At 39.8% G+C, this 22,258-nt stretch overlaps 1 protein-coding gene across 2 annotated transcripts in view; it reads left to right on the top strand.

Moving 5' to 3' along the window:
• LOC139751274 (uncharacterized) overlaps nt 1-22,258 on the top strand; it is a 64,370-nt gene that overhangs the window by 2,068 nt on the left and 40,044 nt on the right. For both annotated transcript variants that reach the window (XM_071666581.1, XM_071666580.1), the window contains exons 2-7: nt 996-1,076; nt 2,945-3,080; nt 5,177-5,289; nt 13,504-13,658; nt 14,177-15,805; nt 20,529-20,631. In XM_071666581.1, coding sequence (XP_071522682.1) covers nt 999-1,076; nt 2,945-3,080; nt 5,177-5,289; nt 13,504-13,658; nt 14,177-15,805; nt 20,529-20,631 — 2,214 coding nt within the window. In that variant the 5' untranslated portion in view covers nt 996-998. The remainder of the gene's footprint in view (nt 1-995; nt 1,077-2,944; nt 3,081-5,176; nt 5,290-13,503; nt 13,659-14,176; nt 15,806-20,528; nt 20,632-22,258) is intronic.

Here is a 22,258-nt window from a genome sequence, read left to right as displayed (position 1 = left end):
GGTAGTTAGGAAGTAAGATAAGAAGAAAAATGTATGGAGTATTTATGGATGATGCCTGCAGGATGGCATATACTTCTTCCTGTGGAACATATTTCTTGCTCCTCACACTCATAATGATGAATGAATTGTAAAAGAATGAAAAATTGAGATACTGTAGCTGGATTCAAAGGGATGCTAAGCAGCATGGGATTGCCAACTCATGAGCATTTGTCAAAAACCTTCATGTATTATTTTATTACGTGTAATAAAATGCATTGAGAATCATCAGTAGCTGATAAAGGTGCAGAAAATGAAAGTGCTGGATTTAAAGAGACACTGATTAGCCCAGCATTGCCAACCAGTAAACTTTTGTTAAAAACATCATGTTATCATTATTTTGCTTTATGATATACACCTCCCCGACATACGTCTCAGTTCCATTGTGACTGACAGGTCTCGAAATGGACGTAAGTTGGATGCATGTCAGCATGGCATGTAGATTTCATATACCTGTACAGCATTCTTTTGTCCTACTCAGTTTCTATCATGATTATCTCGTTTTTTATTAACCAGCTTTATTATATGATTCTGTAATTTCTTTTTGCATTTTATTTAAGATCTTTAGTTCATATGTCATTTTTATTTTCTATTTACTTTTTTTGGTCATATGTATGGATGGTCATAAGTCACATAGGTCATAAGTAGGGGATCAGGTGTATAACACACTTGCATAGCACATTTGGATATTATAGCATCCTTTAATTACCTTGTGTGTGAAGTTTTAGCCAGCCACCACCATTCAGGGGCAGCACTTCGTGTGACTCTGGGGGATGGTTGGTGAATAGAACAGGATATACGAATAATTTTTTGACTATGGTGGACTACAGGTGAATTTCATGGTGAGAGGGAATAACATGTATTTCGACTTGTCATGATTCATGGTTAATGGTTGATTGAAGTTGATTAAAAGAATAGATGATATATGTGATATCAATGTTTATTTTATACAATTTCAGAATATGGCTGGTGCAGAGACCTTGTTCAACCTGTTTCTCAGAGCTCGGGAAAAATATTCTGAAGGCTGTAACAATTTTGAGGTAAGATTTTGAGGTCTAATTGTACTCATTTCAGATATATAATTTTCTCAAGTCAGTTTAGGTTTATATGTCTGCTGTGTCTATCATTCTAGTAGTGTAACCTGACTCTGGCTGCTTAATGTTACACTGCAAGTGAAGAGTGACTTGTTGAGGCTTTATCATCAGTTTTGTAAAAGAGCTTGTTTAAAGGAGTCCATCTTGTCCTTTCTTAGTGTAGTGCATCCTTGGAGCTGTTGGAGTCCTGGGGAGAAGAGGTCTTTGAATAACACCAGAATCCATTTTGAAAGGGGTCCTGATAATAATGATACTACCATTGCTACCACTACTACTAATAATAATAACAATAATTATAATGATACTGTCCGGGATAACCAGCTGCTTTTTCATGCTTGATGGCTATGCATTTTAAAATGCATACATTTAGAAGCATGTGGATATGTGTGAAGCAAAGCAAAGGAGAACCAGTGACCCCAAGACGAATAATAGCATGAAGCATTTTTTAGTGACTATTCATGTTGGGACACCTTGTTAAAAGATGAGAGTGTGATAACATACCATATCATTCAGTTTATTGTTGAAGCTGATGGTACACACTGTTAAAAGAGTATCTTACCACTTTTTGTATGAAATGATATGACACCTCAGATGATGGATTTTGAGAAATGCCCATTGGTGTGGCCTAGCTTTTATGATAATGTAGAATATGGATTGCAAGCTACATTTTCTGTCATTTGCCATAATAAATGGTATATTGATTTAATATTTTTATGGAAATATATTTCACTATAAAGTTTCATTACCATAATTACTTGGAAATTTGTCTCATGTACATGTTTAACAAGACAAGAGTCTTATTGATCTTTTGAAATTCATTAGTCCTTTTTTACTGTATGTATATGATTAAGAACAAATCGCTGCTGGATGCAACAAAATGAAAGCCACAAAGGATGAAGTGAATGATCGAGTACCGGATTCATATTTCAGATTATTTTTATTTATATTCTTCTCAGTATAGCATTTCAGTAACCATTACTGTGGTGACACTGATTGAGAGAAGTGACAAAGCTGCAGGTTCTGAGGCGTTTATTGCAGACAGTGCTGTCTGGGGGTTCTGTATCCTCACACCTGACATTTGTCCCAATTGGTAGGGTCTCATCAAAGGCCAGTGGTGTCAAGGATTAAATTGTGCATTTGTTTAGGGTGTAATAAAGATGTTTTTATTGAGGGTGAAAGGAAATTAGATGAATTGAGGGAGTAGTTAAGATGCATTTGTTGAGGTTGAAGTAAAGATGGGTTTGCTGAGGGTGAAGAGAAAATAAGTTTCTTGCTTGTTGATGTTAGTGTTATAAGTTCCAGTCGGATGTTGTGCATCATCTTGAAAAATAGCAGACAAAAGATATTAAATTCATCTACATTAACAGATAAGTTTGCATGTTGGTAAATGGAAAGAAATGGAAAGCATATGGAACTTCTCAAGTGGCTTTTTAAGGGAAAAGTCTTTTTAAGTTCTTGGTCTTTTGATAAAAGGTGACAGTATCATAGAAAGGAATGATATTTGTTTGGAAGCCTTAGCTTAGAAACAATTAGAATTAAGCATTTTATTATAAAAGCTTTGGCAGTGGTTGCCCCTTTTATAGTGTTGAAAGATAAATGGTTATCTAGTTCTTATGGTGTAAGTCGCCTTTGCAGTGCATAGATAGTGTATTACGGGTTTTGTCAACTCTTTGTTAACAAGATGGCCTGTTAGGACAGTTTTCAGGCACATGATGAAAGAATACTTAATTAATTGTTCTTGAAAAGGAAGAACCACTCTTCTTTAATTATGATAACATCCTTTGAAAAAGTATTACATCATGATTGTTTTTCAGGAACATTTCTCTTGGCTAGAAGAAGTTGTTGCTACAGCTCGTCAGGCTTTTGCAACCCTTGAACCAGCTCTCCTCCCTAAAACACCACGGACAAAGAAAAAATATCAAAAGAGACCTCTGCAACCATGTATTGCAGGTAAGATTTTTTTTTTTTGGTGCTGAAAGTTGTTAACCTTTAAACAGCATGGACCATCACATGATCTTATTGGGGATGGTGGCCATTGTCATATGATTTAATGCTTTTCCACCTGTTTTAAGTATCCAGCTGGCTTTTTGCAAAAGTGATGAGGAGGAATGTTCATTATATTGAATAGCTAACGAGGAAAATTAAAAAGAATAACAGGTTAAATGTGAAGAAATGTGCAGTGGAAATAAAGAGAAGGGAAGCCATCACTTGGCCTTTGTGTAGTCACATGGAAGAGCAGATTAAGTAACAACTGCATCTAACTTTAGTGAATGCAATCCTGGAGTGATTGAGGACATTGGTTGAATATGGTAGGAAAGAGCTAGAATAAATCCAAGCATATTTTACTTGAAATTTTGAGTATTGCATTGTGTAATATTCCTACATTTTTCACTTGTCACCGTCAGTATGACCTTGTGTTTCCGGATATATCTAGGTTGGAAAGTATTGGATTGAGAGTAGTGTTTACAGTTTCATATATCGTATAACGTGTAATATTTCTATGTATATGTAAGAAGAGTAGAGCATGGTATAAACAAACAGGACCTCCACTTCCTCCTCTCTTCCCACTCGTTTTTATTTTTTGTTTATTTATTATTTATTGATTTTTTTTTAAGTTATTGAAATGGCCCACGCTTGAGTTGCCAATGGCCTCACAATGATCATGTGACATGTACTGCATGGTCTAGCCAGTTGGTACAGCACATGAGCAGCCAGCTCTCTGGAGTAATACCTAGAGAAGAGAGAAAGTGAACCAGCTTTGTGGTTTAAAGCAAATGGGTCAAATTTTGAAAGTTAGCCTGGAAGAGCTGAGGTGTTGGACTGCATTTGGATGGAACCACTCCAGAAGTGATAGTAGGGCTCCAAACAAGAACAGATCAATCCTTAGTATAAACAGAGCAACTGTTCGGAAGGAAAGAAATTTCAACACCTAAACAGGAGTTCCACTTTTTTTAGTGGCAGACTTAGCAATTTCCATAATGTTACAGTAATACCAAGTATGCATATTGAGTCAAGTAGTGGAATTACAGATCTGTCAAAGGAGAGAGGCAAGTTATGCGGAATTTTCAGTAAAGAGGGAGCAGAAACTGGGTCTTAGAGGCATTAAACTGTGCTTCTTTAAGATGGAAGACTAGAAATAGATTTCTTTCTTTCTTTCTTTCATACTATTCGCCATCTCCCGCATTAGCGAGGTTGCGTTAAGAACAGAGGACTGGACCTTTGAGGGAATATCCTCACTTGGCCCCCTTCTCTGTCCCTCCTTTTGGAAAATTAAAAAAAACCGAGAGGAGAGGATTTCCAGCCCCCTGCTCCCTTCCCTTTTAGTCGCCTTCTACGACACGCAGGGAATACGTGGGAAGTATTCTTTCTACCCTATCCTCAGAAATAGATACCAAGTTCAAAAGCACAGTCAGTCATATCCCTTCTTCCTGCTTATTCAGCACTCCATCAGACAAAAGCAAAGGTACATACAGTACCTTATTTTTTTCATGCCATGTTATCTGTTTATAGAGGAGAAATTGGATTTTTTGTTATTGCATACATGGTGATAGAATTTGCAGTCAGTTATTCTGTTTCAGGGTTGGTTGCTTGTGGAAGTGGTGGCACGTGAAAGTACAATATATAACAGCTGTAATTGTTTCATCCATCAGTGTTTTACTTGAAGTGATGTTAATCATACTTAGTTTTTAGGTAATATTGACTAAATTTTCAAGAATGCAGAAGGTAATACAAAAACTTAGTTGAAATAGCTTGAATGAAGTAGTTTATTTTAGACTTTTATTACCTAATGTGTTCTTTGTTCATACACTTAGAAAGATGTGCGATAATATGTCAGTTATACAAAATTTTAAGAAGGAATTACAAATTTATTACCATACCAGTTAGAAGTGTATGGCTGTAGGGAATGATAAGCCCAGTAGGATAAACCACTTTCATTAAAGGCAGATAAGGGTCATAGGTAATATGCCAACTATGTTTAAAGAAATTGTTTTTGTCATTGTCATCATTATAGTTTACACTCATATATCCTTCTTGTATCCATGCAGAAGAAGCAGAGTCACCTCCAACTAAGAGGACATCTACTTGTAGCAGAGATAGTAATCAGGATGTGCATAATCCAGTTGAAGTACTCCCTCGGAGGGGTAGAGCTGCATCCAGGGTAAATAGTGTCTTATAGAATAACCATAAGGATATCTTGAGTGAATGGATGGATCAGGTGTTTGCTTTGAAGAGCATGTGAGAAATATTGAGAAACAAAAGGACATTTATGGATCTGGGGAAAGCACATGATAGTGTTAATAGAGATACTTTATGGAAGGTTTTTACAAATATATGTTTTGGTAGAAAAGCTATTAGAAGCAGTGGTTCCAGGTGAAAGTGGGTCTGTGGCAGCATTGTGTGATGTCGCCTTGGCTGTTTGATCTGTTAATGGATTGGATGGTGAGGTAGATGAATTCAAGGGTCTTAGGGAGAGAGAGGCAGGTTTGTAATCTGTTAAGGTTTAGGGGCCTAGTATGTAAGTCAGTTGTTGTTTGCTTATGACATGGTGCTGTTGTCATGTTCGAGTGAGAAACTGTTGAAATTGATGTCTGAGTTTAGAGAGTATGTGAAAGGAGAAAGTTGAACAAATGTGAATAAAAGCAAGATTATTAGGTTCAGCAATGCAAAGAGGTTTGTGTGGAAAGAGAGGTCACCATGTCAGAGGTTGGAGTTGGTTATTTTTCAAGGTAAAGTAGTCTTGATGATGTTGCATGGATGAGTGGCATAGGCTTCAGATGAAAATGTACAGAGTAGGGTGAATGTGAAATGAAATGTTTGATGAAAGTATGTGGTGTGAGAAGGGTTGATTTAGTAAAGAAATGATAGGATAAGAGAGAGGTGTAGTATTAAGAACAGTAATATTGAAATTGCTGAAGAGGGTGTGCTGAAATGGTTTTGACATACAGAGAGAATATATGCGTGAGAAGTGGTGGGGACAAGGATAAGAGGTAGACTGAATTAAATGTGAAAGGATGGAGTGAATGATATTTTGAGAGCCTGGGGCCTGAACATGCAAGAGGTTGAAGGTGTGCATGGGATAGAGTGAAGGGGAGTGATGTGGTATACAGGATGGTACGCTGTCACTGGACTGAATCAGGGCTTATGCAGTACCCAGGAGAAAGGTCTGTCCTCTGGGAGTGCATATCTACCCCTCTCTCCAAGACCTGTGCATTTGCCTCCTTCACCATTCCTTCCATAAACAAATTTAACAATCATGATGACATTGCACATCCCTGCCACAGACTCACCATCTGGAACTGTTGACCATCCTTTCTCGCATATGCCTTAATCTGTTGATAAAAACTCCACACTTCTGATACCTTTCCTCCCATACCATATATTCATAATCTTTCACAGAGCATTTCCCTCAACCCTATCATATGCTTTCTCCAGTTCCATTAATGCCACATACAAATTCTTTTTGTTTCTCTCAATATTTCTCACACACACATTCTTCAAAGCAAACACCTGATCCACATGTCTTCAACCACCTTAGCCTAAAACTGTTTCTCCTTAGTCTGATGCTCTCTGAATGCCACTGCCACTTCAATCACCACTCTTCCATACACTCAAGAAACTTATGACTCCATAATTTGGCCATTCACTTTGTCCCCCTTGCCTTTATACAGTGGCACTATACATGCATTCCACAAATTCTCAGGCACCTCACCATGATCCATATGTAGACTAAAAATCCTAACTAATTAGTCGAACAGCTCAGGCATCCCCCTTTATTAAGAAATTTTCCTGCAGCACCATCCACTTCAGCTGCTTTACTATTCGTCAGTTTGCATGCCTCCCTGACCCAAACACCCTACATCTGCCTCCTTATCATCAAACACATTGAACAGTTCTCCAAAATACTCACTTTATCTCTTCACCTCATCAGTGCCTGTTATCACCTCCCCATTTGTTCCCTTCACCAATGTTCTTGATTGTTCTTTTGTTTTTCTTACGCTAGTAACCCTCTGAAACATTATCTTATTCTTCCTAAACTTTGCTCACCTGAACTTTCAAATGCCCTGTTTTTCTCTCCCTGCACCTTCTTTAACTTGTGCCACTTTCCCTTGCACTTCCTAACTGTAAGTACCACCCATACACCTCTTTTCTCTTTCATTCCACCCCTCACTATCATTTCTCACCTGCCTGCCTCATACCTTATGCATGCAACACACTTCACTCGCACATGTCAGTACTTCTTCCCAAAATGCCTCTCATTCCTCAGCTACTCCTCTTTCTTTGTTTACTCTCACCTCTTGCCATTGCATACTCAGTATATATTCTTCACCCATGCTTTCATCTGGGAATGGTCAGACCTCCCAGCATCTGCCCCTTTTCACTCATTTGCATGCAAGAGTCTCTCTTTTGCATGTTTATCAGTTAGTATGTAATCCATGCTTTCTTCCAATCCTCAGACACCTCACCATGATCCAAACATTTTCTTATTCTCTGAAGTTTACTGATATTGTCATTCAGTCACTCTTATGCCCTCCTTATCAGGTCATGTATCTTTCTCTCGCCCTCTTGGCACTCTCTATTTTACTCCTATCAGTTGTTTGCACTTTGTTCTTATGGATCCCAGCTATACATGGATGTTCATGTTCATTTTAGCACATTGAAAATGGGTCGAGGATATGCATAAGTTAACTGAAGGGTTGTACATATTAGATCCCTCCATTGTAAATGAGAATGAAGTTAAAGATGATGGACATATTGGTATAATCTGTACCTTCAAATGCTGACGCTGTCCTTATATAACCAATTGCCCTTGGCCCCTTTTTTTAACATACTCAGAATTTCTCTGTCTTATGGTTTTATTGCAGTAATATCATATTTCACATTTTTTCAGCTTTTATTTTTTTATCCATTATCCATGCTGATTACCATTTACATAATGAGTTCAGTGTTCATGGAGACATAAGGCACCACTTTTTGTACCTCAACTTTGATCCCATTCCAGTTTTTCATTTTTCAAGGTGTCGTGGTACATCCTGTACTAACTCTGCTCCCATTAGTTTACCCAAACTTCACACGTCATCACATCACATATGATTCAATTTTTATTTATTTTTTTATTTTGCTTTGTCGCTGTCTCCCACGTTAGCGAGGTAGCGCAAGGAAACAGATGAAAGAATGACCCAACCCACCCACATACACATGTATATACATACACGTCCACACACGCAAATATACATACCTATACATTTCAATGTATACATATATATACACACACAGACATATACATATATACACATGTACATAATTCATACTGTCTGCCTTTATTCATTCCCATCGCCACATTGCCACACATGAAATAACAACCCCCTCCCCCCTCATGTGCATGAGGTAGCGCTAGGAAGACAACAAAGGCCCCTTTCGTTCACACTCAGTCTCTAGGTGTCATGTAATAACGCACCGAAACCACAGCTTCCTTTCCACATCCAAGCCCCACAGAACTTTCCATGGTTTTCCCCAGACGCTTCACATGCCCTGGTTCAATCCATTGACAGCACATCGACCCCAGTATACCACATCGTTCTAATTCACTCTATTCCTTGCACGCCTTTCACCCTCCTGCATGTTCAGGCCCTGATCACTCAAAATCTTTTTCACTCCGTCTTTCCACCTCCAATTTGGTCTCCCACTTCTCCTAGTTCCCTCCACCTCTGACACATATATCCTCTTTGTCAATCTTTCCTCACTCATTCTCTCCATGTGACCAAACCATTTCAAAACACCCTCTTCTGCTCTCTCAACCACACTCTTTTTATTTCCACACATCTCTCTTACCCTATCATTACTTACTTGATCAAACCACCTCACACCACATATTGTCCTCAGACATATCATGTCCAGCACATCCACTCTCCTGCGCACAGCTCTATTCATAGCCCACGCCTCGCAACCATACAACATTGTTGGAACCACTATTCCTTCAAACATAGCCATTTTTGCTTTCAGAGATAATGTTCTCGACTTCCACACATTCTTCAAGGCTCCCAGAATTTTCGCCCCCTCCCCCACCCTATGATTCGTTTCCACTTCCATGGTTCCATCCGCTGCCAAATCCACTCCCAGATATCTAAAACACTCCACTTCCTCCAGTTTTTCTCCATTCAAACTTACCTCCCAATTGACTTGACCCTCAACCCTACTGTACCTAATAACCTTGCTCTTATTCACATTTACTCATAACTTTCTTCTTTCACACACTTTACCAAACTCAGTCACCAGCTTCTGCAGTTTCTCACATGAATCAGCCACCAGCGCTGTATCATCAGCGAACAACAACTGACTCACTTCCCAAGCTCTCTCATCCATAACAGACTGCATATTTGCCCCTTTCCAAAACCCTTTCATTCAACTCCCTAACAACCCCATCCATAAACAAATTAAACAACCATGGAGACATCACACACCCCTGCCGCAAACCTACATTCACTGAGAACCAATCACTTTCCTCTCTTCCTACACGTACCCATGCCTTACATCCTTGATAAAAACTTTTCACTGCTTCTAACAACTTGCCTCCCACACCATATATTCTTAATACCTTCCACAGAGCATCTCTATCAACTCTATCATATGCCTTCTCCAGATCCATAAATGCTACATACAAATCCATTTCCTTTTCTAAGTACTTCTCACATACATTCTTCAAAGCAAACACCTGATCCACACATCCTCTACCACTTCTGAAACCACACTGCTCTTCCTCAATCTGATGCTCTGTACATGCCTTCACCCTCTCAATCAATACCCTTCCATATAATTTCCCAGGAATACTCAGCAAACTTATACTTCTGTAATTTGAGCACTCACCTCTGTCCCCTATGCCTTTGTACAATGGCATTATGCAAGCATTCCACGAATCCTCAGGCTCCTCACCACGAATCATTTATTTATTTGTTTATTATTTTGCTTTGTCGCTGTCTTCCGCGTTAGCGAGGTAGCGCAAGGAAACAGACGAAAGAATGGCCCAACCCACACACATACACATGTATATACATACACCTCCACACACGCAAATATACATACCTATACATCTCAATGTATACATATATATACACACACAGACATATTCATATATACAAATGAACATAATTCATACTGTCTGCCCTCATTAATTCCCATTGCCACCCCGCCACACATGTGTGCGAGGTAGCGCTAGGAAAAGACAATAAAGGCCACATTCGTTCAAACTCAGTCTCTAGCTGTCATGTAATAATGCACTGAAACCACAGCTCCCTTTCCACATCCAGGCACCACAGAACTTTCCATGGTTTACCCCAGACGCTTCACATGCCCTGGTTCAATCCATTGACAGCACGTCGACCCCGATATACCGCATCGTTCCAATTCACTCTACTCCTTGCATGCCTCTCACCCTCCTGCATGTTCAGGCCCCGATCACTCAAAATCTTTTTCACTCCATCTTTCCACCTCCAATTTAGTCTCCCACTTCTCGTTCCTCCACCTCTGACACATATATCCTCTTGGTCAATCTTTCCTCACTCATTCTCTCCTTGTGCCCAAACCATTTCAAAACACCCTCTTCTGCTCTCTCAACCACACTCTTTTTATTACTGCACATCTCTCTTACCCGATTATTACTTGCTTGATCAAACCACCTCACACCACATATAACTTTACCAACCAGTCAACAATACAGTCACCCCCTTTTTTAATAAATTCCACTGCAATTCCATCCAAACCCGCTGCCTTGCTGGCTTTCATCTTCTGCAAAGCTTTTACTATCTCTTCTCTGTTTACCAAATCATCCTCCCTAACCCTCTCACTTTGCACACCAACTCGACCAAAACACGCTATATCTGCCACTCTATCATCAAACACACTCAACAAACCTTCAAAATACTCACTCCATCTTCTCACATCACCACTACTTGTTATCACCTCCCCATTAGCCCCCTACACTGAAGTTCCCATTTGTTCCCTTGTCTTACGCACTTTGTTTACCTCCTTCCAAAATATCTTTTTATTCTCCCTAAAATTTAATGATACTCTCTCACCCCAACTCTCATTTGCCCTCTTTTTCACCTCCTGCACCTTTCTCTTGACCTCTGCCTCTTTCTTTTATACATCTCCCACTCATTTGCATTATTTCCCTGCAAAAATTGTCCAAATGCCTCTCTCTTCTCTTTCACTAATAATCTTACTTCATCCCACCACTCACTACCCTTTCTAATCTGCCCACCTCCCACACTTCTCATGCCACAAGCATCTTTTGTGCAAGCCATCACTGCTTCCCTAAATACATCCCATTCCTCCCCCACTCCCCTTACCTCCTTTGTTCTCACCTTTTTCCATTCTGTACTCCGTCTCTCCTGGTATTTCCTCACACAAGTCTTCTTCCCAAGCTGACTTACTCTCACCACTCTCTTCACCCCAACATTCTCTCTTCTTTTCTGAAAACCTCTACAAATCTTTACCTTTACCTCCACAAGATAATGATCAGACATCCCTCCAGTTGCACCTCTCAGCACATTAACATCCAAAAGTCTCTCTTTCGCACGCCTGTCAATTAACACGTAATCCAATAACGATCTCTGGCCATCTCTCCTTCATACATACGTATACTTATGTATATCTCTCTTTTTAAACCAGGTATTCCCAATCACCAGTCCTTTTTCAGCACAAATCTACAAGCTCTTCACCATTTCCATTTACAACACTGAACACCCCATGTATACCAATTATTCCCTCAACTGCCACATTACTCACCTTTGCATTCAAATCATCCATCACTATAACCTGGTCTTGTGCATCAAAACCACTAACACACTCATTCAGCTGCTCCCAAAACACTTGCCTCTCATGATCTTTCTTATGCCCAGGTTCATATGCACCAATAATCACCCATCTCTCTCCATCAACTTTCAGTTTTACCCATATCAATCTAGAGTTTACTTTCTTACACTCTATCACATACTCCCACCACTCCTGTTTCAGGAGTATTGCTACTCCTTCCCTTGCTCTTGTCCTCTCACTAACCCCTGACTTTACTCCCAAGACATTTCCAAACCACTCTTCCCCTTTACCCTTGAGCTTCGTTTCACTCAGAGCCAAAACATCCAGGTTCCTTTCCTCAAACATACTACCTATCTCTCCTTTTTTCTCATCTTGGTTACATCCACACACATTTAGACACCTCAATCTGAGCCTTCGAGGAGGATGAGCACTCCCCGCATGACTCCTTTTTCTCATCTTGGTTACATCCACACACATTTAGACACCTCAATCTGAGCCTTCGAGGAGGATGAGCACTCCCCGCATGACTCCTTCTTCTGTTTCCCCATTTAGAAAGTTAAAAATACAAGGAGGGGAGGGTTTCTAGCCCCCCGCTCCCGTCCCCTTTAGTCGCCTTCTACAACACATGAAGAACGCGTGGGAAGTATTCTTTCTCCCCTATCCCCAGGGATAGGGGAGAAAGAAGCTTTTGAAAGCTATGTAGGCTTGCTGTATTACCATTTTCTTTACTGTCTGTTTTCCATTCAGTATCATATTCTTATACCTGACCTTACAGCATGTAATATTATTTCCTTCAGAAAATATTTGTTTTCCTCTCTGTATTTGGTAGAATACTCCTCCTACTATTTTTTCGGAAACCTTTTATGCCTTTTTCTTTATACTGAGGTACACTCACTGTGAACATCTATATCTTTTGCCCTCTGCTATCATTCTAGGCTCTCTTGTATATTGTATGTCTGTCTATCTATCTTTATCTATGATGCCTGTTACAATTGGAACTCCCTCAAAGTGGTTGCCATGGCAACAGAGTCCCTACAACTAAAGAACTCCAGTGCTGCTTCTCAGCCTTTAGTACCTCACTCCAAGCAGGCAAATGGCAGTAGTGTTTGAAGAGGCTCCTACCTAATGTTCCTAATGACGACTTCTATCTAATGCTCTTACCTACTACTTCTACCTAATGCTCCTTCCTAAATGTTTGTATTTACTACTTCTATGTACTGCTCCTGCCATTTTGCCAAAAGGCAGGGGTAGTGCATAATGCTCAAAATGAAAGTAACTTTATTGTACCTCTTCTTTTCCCTTCCTCATCACCTTTCCATTCTTTCTTTGTTTTCTTTGGTGATAGCCTTAGCTTATGTGCCTTATCATGACTGTGATTTGCTACAAGCTTGCCTCAGTGATCCTATCCCTCCTAACTATCCAGGCTGTGAGGTTCAATTTTCATCTCTAGGATTGTAATTGTAGAACCATATTCCTGTAATTTAATACCCATTAGTGTCTTTGCCGGTGTATATTTCATTATCCTTAATGAACTGATGAAGTATTTATTTTCTTTCCCTCACAGATAGCCCAAGAAAAGATGAAAAGGGATCTTCAGAATGATGGTAACCGTAAGTTAAGACGTCCCTCTACACCAGAGGTGGTAGCTACAACATCCAGAAAGATTCGAGGGTCACGACGTGCCGTTCATTGCCGTGATTCTCCTGAGGGTGACCACAGGTATGTTATGCAAAAGCAGCAGATATTATATATGAAAGCCAATGTGGATATTTTCAAACTTTTTGAACATGAAAATTAATGTGAATAATAAAGAGGCTTGTTTGCTTCTGATATATATGATGTGCCCTTGTTCTGTCTTTCTGCATGATATTTAACCTAATGCAGCAACTTCCTCTTATCTCTGATTGGCAGTCATCTTTTTCTATATTTTTTTTCATTTTCTTTTAAGTTAAGCTTGTTTTCCTATATCTTGTCATTCTTTGCTTTTTCAGCGGTAGATCCCATTAAGGTTTCATAATTAATGACTTACCCCTCTTCTGATATCCTATGCCAGGGCCACTTCTCCTCCTCTTTTACTTGAACTAGCTTTTAATTCCCCTACTTAGTTCATATCCTGGCACTTTATTTCTGTTTGATTCTCAGTAGTTTCATAAGTTATCCATCTCTAAGTTTGCTAATAAGATCTGAAATTCAAACCATGTCCACAATACCATTTTCCTGATGCACTTGCTCCTCAGTCTTAAACAGGTAGGAGGAAGGAAAGTACCCTCTGGAAGTGAGAAAATAGATGGCAAGACGTTAATAGTTAAGTTACAAGCTGAACAAGTGCTTGATCCTAAGGCAGCAATTAATCATGTTTCATCACATGATACACCAAAAAAGAAAAGTGACAGCATCACTCGTCTGAGTGTTAGATTAAGCGGAGAGAGATGGCCTTGTGTGGACACATCCCAAATAACAGATGGTTCACAAAATATCACACAAGTTATGGTCTCTAATTTACAGCAAGAGAATGGTATAGATCACGCTCATGTTTTAGTAGATGATTGCACGTATTCTGCCCTCAGGCTGGATGACAGTGAGGATGATGAAAGTGAAGAGAAGGAAATGAATGTTCAGATATCAAAGGCAGAAACAGAAATAGGCAAAGAAAGAGAGTTGTCATTACATGACAATTCTCCCCAGACATTAAATGAGAAACCACTTATCTCTGACAAAGAAGATACATGTTTTGGGGAAGGCGTTGAAGTTTTACCAAAGCCATTGGAAAACCTCCCTAAGCCTATACCGAGGGGTCGCACAACCCGAACAAAACAAAGGGAATTACTGTTGTCATCGGAAGATGATAAATGTGCGCATGATGCAGTAGTAGGGGCATTTGATTCACCACATCCAGTCCCCATGCCAAGAGTTACGCGTATTAAACAAAAGAAGGAAATACATACAGAAATTGTTAAGAATGAATTATCAGGGACACATGTGTTACCACCCTCAGAAAATTCAAATTCAAGAGTAACACGGACAAAGACAAGAGCTATGAAACAAGATAGTAGTAGTAAAAAGGAAGAGTCAGATTCCCATTTTTTTATGGAAGAAGGAGCAGATAATTATAATCAAGCTGATTCATTGTTTTCTGATGAACTTCCCAAACCTCATTCCACACGCACCAAGAAAAAAACTGTAGAGGTTGAGAGTGACACAGAAAACTCTGTTACCAGGACAGCCAATGAAGAAATCACTAATACTGAATCACAGAATCCAAGGATTACAAGAACAAAGAAAAGAGAGGCTGAAGAACAAACTTTGGAGCAACCTGCTCGATCTACAAGGACAAAGCGTAAGAAAGTGGAAGAAGTTTCAGAAAAAGATTCAGTGGATCAAGAAAATATGAGTTTGCACATTACTTCCACAGACTCTGAATATGAGAAAGAAAGAAAATCGCTTAAAGATGAAATAAATTCAACCTATGTTAAACCAAATTCAAGTACTACCTCAAAGAACATGGAAAAACATGATTGTTTTCCTGAATCTGTTTCATATGAAGAACCCCCAGTCAAACCAAAACATTTATCTGCATCGTGTACCTCTGTTAGATCTGCTCAAAATGCTGAGGATGTTGTGGTTGGCCGGATAACACGATCTAAAGTGAGACAGTTACCACCTGTGAAAGTAACCCCAAATAAGGTGTCCCCATCAACCCATATTACCAAGAATGTTATGTCTCCAAAAACCCCAGTTCGTTCTTGTTTTAAACGTGTATGCTGTACTCCTAAGTCAGACAGTGAAACTCCAAAGGCCTCAGCTATGCACCAAAAGGGAACATTCAGGAGAAGCCCGGTGAAGCATTCGTCACGACCATTTTCAAGGTGAGTTTCTGCTTTAATGTTTGTTTAAAGCTTCTTTTCAAAAAGCCTGGTAAAAATGTTGTACTATATGCAGCTTTTTTGTAATGTAACATTCCTTACAGAGAAAATATTATATTTATTTATATATTATACTTGGTTACCGTTTCCCACATCAGCGAGGTAGTGACAGGAAACAGACAGAGAAAGAATGGCCCATCTACTCATATTTTTTTTTTTTTTTTTTTTTTTTTTTTTTTTTTTACTTTGTCGCTGTCTCCCACGTTTGCGAGGTAGCACAAGGAAACAGACGAAAGAAATGGCCCACCCCCCCCCCCCATACACATGTACATACACACGTCCACACACGCAAATATACATACCTACACAGCTTTCCATGGTTTACCCCAGACGCTTCACATGCCTTGATTCAATCCATTGACAGCACGTCGACCCCGGTATACCACATCATTCCAATTCACTCTATTCCTTGCCCGTTTTTCACCCTCCTTCATGTTCAGGCCCCGATCACTCAAAATCTTTTTCACTACATCTTTCCACCTCCAATTTGGTCTCCCACTTCTCCTCGTTCCCTCCACCTCTGACACATATATCCTCTTTGTCAATCTTTCCTCACTCATTCTCTCCATGTGCCCAAACCATTTCAGAACACCCTCTTCTGCTCTCTCAACCATGCTCTTTTTATTTCCACACATCTCTCTTACCCTTACAGTACTTACTCAATCAAACCACCTCACACCACATATTGTCCTCAAACATCTCATTTCCAGCACATCCACCCTCCTGCGCATAACTCTATCCATAGCCCATGCCTCGCAACCATACAACATTGTTGGAACCACTATTCCTTCAAACATAGCCATTTTTGCTTTCCGAGATAATGTTCTCGACTTCCACACATTCTTCAAGGCTCCCAGGATTTTCGCCCCCTCCCCCACCCTATGATTCACTTCCGCTTCCATGGTTCCATCTGCTGCCAGTTCCACTTCCAGATATCTAAAACACTTTACTTCCTCCAGTTTTTCTCCATTTAAACTTACCTCCCAATTGACTTGACCCTCAACCCTACTGTACCTAATAACCTTGCTCTTATTCACATTTACTCTTAACTTTCTTCTTTCACACACTTTACCAAACTCAGACGCTTCACACGCCCTGGTTCAGTCCATTGACAGCACGTCGACCCCAGTATACCACATTGTTCCAATTCACTCTGTTCCTTGCACACCTTTCACCCTCCTGCATGTTCAGGCCCTGATCACTCAAAATCTTTTTCACTCCATCCTTCCCCCTCCAGTTTGGTCTCCCACTTCTCATTCCCTCCACCTCTGACACATATATCCTCTTTGTCAACCTTTCTTCACTCATTCTCTCCATATGCCCAAACCATTTCAACGCACCCTCTTCTGCTCTCTCACCAACACTTTTTATTTCCACACATCTCGCTTACCCTTTCATTACTTAATCAAACCACCGCACACCACATATTGTCCTCAAACATTTTATTTCCAACACATCTGCCCTCCACCATACAACCCTTTCCATAGCCCCTGCCTCGCAACCATATGATATTGTTGGAACTACTGCTCCTTATATCTAAAACATTTCACTTCTTCCAGTTTTTCTCCATTCAAACTTACATCCCAGTTTACTTGTCCCTCTACTCTACTGAACTTAATAACCTTGCTCTTATTAACTTTTACTCTAACTTTCTCCTCTCACACTTACTTTTCCAAACTCAGCCACCAACTTCTGCAGTTTCTCACTCAAATCAGCTGCTAGAGCTGTATCATTGGTGAACAACTGACTCACTTCCCAGGCCCTTTCATCCCCAATAGACTGCATAGTCTCCCTTCTCTCCAAAACTTGCATTTACCTCCGTAATCACTCCATTCATTAACAAATTAAACAACCATGGGGACATTACATACCCCTGACATTCACTGGGAACCAGTCACTCTCTCTTCCTACTCATACACATGCCTTACATCCTTGGTAAAAGCTTTTCGCTGCTTCTAGCAACTTACCTCCTCCACCATATACTCTTAAGACCTTCCACAAAGCTTCTTTGTCAACTAAAATATTTTATATGCCTTCTCCAGATTCATAGATGCTACAAACAAACCCATCTGCATTTCCAAGTATTTCTCACACACATCCCTCAAAGCAAACACCTGATCCACACATCCTTAACCATTTCTGAAACCAGCCTGCTCTTACACATTCTCATGCTCTGTACATGCCTTCACCCTCTCAATTGAAATATTAGAGGTAGTTCTTCATGAAATTAGAGTGTATTAGATAATGGAAATGCAACTTTTTTCATATGTAGATTGCATTTAAATTGGATTATTGGAGAGTTCTGAATTGTGTAAAAAGTTGGGATTCCACTAGAATAAGGAGGACAGAAATTGCTTACTTATTTGTGTTGGATTGAGTAATTGGTGTTTACTCATAGTTAGAATACTGGTAAGGTGTTCAAAATTACCATATTTGTTTACTCATTTTAATGATACAGAACTAGGTAAGAAAAAAGTGTGGATAAGTGGAGGAGGGAAAGGAATGTTGTGTGTCTGCTTTTTTTTTTTCAGCTAGAACATACAGGAAGTTACATAACCTTATAGTACCCATTTTGGTAGTTTTCACATTTTTCTCATCTACACATAACACTTGGCCAGTAAACACTGCTTTCGATTGGTAAATTTCATTTTTGTCTTTAAATTCATTTGTTTATAATTCTTTTTATACACTTGGTCATTGTTTCCTTTGTTAGTGAGGTAGCACCAGGAACAGGTGAAGAATGGCCTCATTTGCTCACATCATCATCATCGTTGTTATTAATAGTTTTATTAGTATTAGTACTTTCTCTCGTGCATTTTCTGTTTCTCCTGTTAGCGAGGTAATGCCCAGGACAGGTGAAAAAAAATGACCTCATTCGCTTACAGTCTCTCTATCTGTCATGTATGATGACCAAAACTAGTCCCCATATCCACAGTCATACCTCAAACCTTTCTGTGGTTTTCCGTGGCTGCTTCATATACATTGGTTCAGCTGCATGTTATCACCTGTATAACTGCATGTTATCACCTGTATTGGCCCAGTTTGCTCAATTCTCCATGTTCAGGCCCCTAACCTTGAAAGTATCTTTACCTCCACTCTTCCACCTCCCCCTTGGTTTCTCTCTTTCCCTTGTACCCTTCATATCTAATATGTATTGTATACCCTCTTAGTCATCTTTTCTGCACTTGTCCTCTCCATGTGTCCAAACCATTTCAGCATTACTGCTTCAGCTTAGTCATACATGTTCCTCCTCCTGCCACACATTTCTTTTACCCTGTCATTTATTATTTAATCAACCCTTATCACACCACAAGGTGTCTTGAAACAATTTATTTCCAGCACATTCACCGTGTTTTTAAAATTTTTGTCCAAGGCCCATGCCTCACATCCACATACCACCAGTAGGACTAGTATACCATCAAACATACCCATCTTTGCCATTAAAGACAATAACCTCTTTCCACACTTTCCTCAGTGCACCTAAGACCTTTGACTTTTCACTCACCTTATGGCTCGCTTCAGATCTTATGGTTCCATTTACTGCCATGTCCACTATCACATATCTGCAACACTCCACTTCCTTCAAGTTGTCTCCATTCAAACCCCACACTCCCACCTGTCCTTTTACACTGCTAAACTTAATAACCTTGGTTTTATTCATATTTACTCTTAACATTTTCATTTAACAGTTTTCCAAACTCGGGCATCATGTGCAGTTTCTCACTCAAACATGCTACAAGCGCTGTGTCATCAGGAAACAAGTGACTCTCACTCCATGAGACTCCATGCATGCTCCTCTTTCCAAGACCCTTGCATTCACCTAACTCACTCCATCTGTAAAATTGAACAGCTATGGTGACATCACACACCTCCGTTGCACACCCACCTTCACTTGGAACTACTCGCCTTCCTCAGCTTACTTGCTACACATGCCTTACTCCCTTGATAAAAACTCCTCACACTTTCTAATAGCTTTCATCCCACAACACATATAGCACCTTCCACAAAGTGTCTTATCAACCCTGTAGTTTGCTTTCTCCAGATCCTTAATTGCCACATGCAAATCCTTCTGTTTCAGTATTTCCCAGATATTCTTCAAAGCAAACTCCTGATCCACACATCCTCTTTCAATCCTAATTCAGCATTAGTCTTTTCCAGTCTTATGCTTTGTGCATGCCACTGCCTTAACAATTGTCATGCTTTCATATGACTTTAATGTTACTCTCAACAAACTTTTACCAAAGTGATTTGAACATTCACCTTTGTCCCCCTTGTCATTATACATTAGTGCTATTCAGGCTTTCTGCCAATCCTCAGGTAGCTCAGCATGCTCCACACACATTGAAAACCTCTAACTAAACAGTCAGCAATAGTCACCCCCTTTCTTGATAAATTCATTTAATAGATTTTTTGTCATCCCTATATTTTATAAAGTTCCATAGACCATGTTCTTTTCTGATCATTGTCTTTTAATGAACTGCATTACACTTACAGCAGAAAGTATGTGTACACACATTCCTGCTCCAAGCTGTATCCATTGTAAGAGATTGCTTGAGGTAGCACTATTTCTATCATCCACATACAGGACTGTTTTCCTTCCTCATTCTCCCTTTCAAATACATGATGTACTTCCTCCTGAGTTTAACTGTTTTGTTTACCATTGCAGCTCTGGACCAGGCCACACAGTATGCAGCGCAGTAACTGCACATCAGAATCATATTAGAGAAGCCTTTAATGAGGTGGAAGAGCTAACATCTGAAGATTGTGAGGTAAATAAGCTTGGAGGTTTGTTGTAAGTGTCCTCACTGTGTTGTATCTTTTAGATTGTTTAGATTGAAGCTGAAGAACTTTGTCAGTATTTTGTTCCATAATTCGCCTTTCCATGATAGTGTATTACTTTAAGTTTTACAGCCATCTTTGGCATCAACAAATGTGAGCTTTTCTTAGTAAGTGCAGTAGGTATGGGATCAATGAATGATGGTATGTTGTAATGGATGTGCAAGATATTGATTTCTTTTTGATTATAAGATCTACTTAGAAGTATGTAGGTTTATGTAGGTGAGTGGGCATTATTGGATTCTGTGCTAACTGATTGTCATGCTAGAGAGACCCCTGAATTTAACTATGCTGAGAAGAGCATCTGGTGGGATGTCTCATAACTTCTTGGTGGAGGTGAGGGTGAAAGTTTGTAGAGGTTTTCAGAAAACGGGAAGTATATGGTTGGGAAGGCAGTGGTGAAATCGACTGATCTTGGAAAAGAAATTTATGTGAGGAGATACAGGGAGAGAATGGGATAAAGAATAACCAAAATTTTGTAGTGATTAGGATGGCATGAACAAAACATGGCCCAGTCATGATTGTTTTGGATGAAAAGGAGATACAGTGTTGGAAAAAATAAAAGAAATGAAATAGTAGAGGTCTTCAGGTATTTACAGACCTGACTTTTGCAGCTAGAAATTTAATAGGAAGAGGGAGAGATGAAAGATGGATGAGAATTCCATGTCTTTACTTTTCAGGAAAAGAAGGCTTCTCAATGGCCAATCCTTGCATGGCTGGTCTCTTTAGCAGTAGCCAGATGTTTGTTACAGGTCAGAACCTTTGTAGTAATGGCTGAAATGATACCTGCAAAAGAGGAAAAGGACAGCACATCAAGACATAAGGGGTTGTTGGAGAGAGATGATTCTTGGAGAATTGAGTTGGAAGGCTCTTGATTCTACTCAGGCTGATTTGGGGATGGTGGAAGAGCCAGCACAGATATGCGAGTTTGGGAATAGTTTTCTAACTACCTATCTCTCCGTATCTCTGATGCCTGTTCCCTCTTGGAACTCCCTCAATGGAATGGCCACGGCAAAAGTCATCATATCTAGTGAACTTTAGTGCTGCTTTTTAACTTTTGATGCCTCACCCTTAATAGGCCAGTGACGAGGGGCAGTTTGAGTGCAGTGTTTTCAGGTTCCTACCCAAATTTCCTACTGACTGCTTCTATCTGATGTGTCTACCTAAAGTTCCTGCCTAATGCTCCAACCTTACTACTGTTTCCTAACGCTCCTGCTTATTGTTCTGACATTCTACTTCTGTCTAATGTTTCTACCTAATGCTCCTGCTAAGATTTTCCTTCCTACTACTTCTCTCTGTTCCTCCTACTATCTTACCTAAAGGTAGGGCTAGTGCATGGTGCTCACTGCAGAAAAATCTAGAGGTACAGAATATTGCCAGGTGTTATGTGTGACAAGGGGAGATTAGGTGTTTGTGGGTAGAATGCTAGAAGTCCACATGTGGGTGAGGCAGAAAAAAAAGACAGCTACCTGTCTCAGAAGAGTGCTGTGCAGCTGTACGAACCCTCCTAATACCCAGGTGGGTATTATTGGTAACATACCTCCCTGATTGTTGGCTACC

This window comes from Panulirus ornatus, chromosome 11 (assembly GCF_036320965.1).
Source record: "Panulirus ornatus isolate Po-2019 chromosome 11, ASM3632096v1, whole genome shotgun sequence".
Lineage (NCBI taxonomy): Eukaryota > Metazoa > Arthropoda > Malacostraca > Decapoda > Palinuridae > Panulirus > Panulirus ornatus.
Note: the sequence above shows the minus strand (reverse complement) of the source record. Positions and strands in the feature narration are given on the sequence as shown.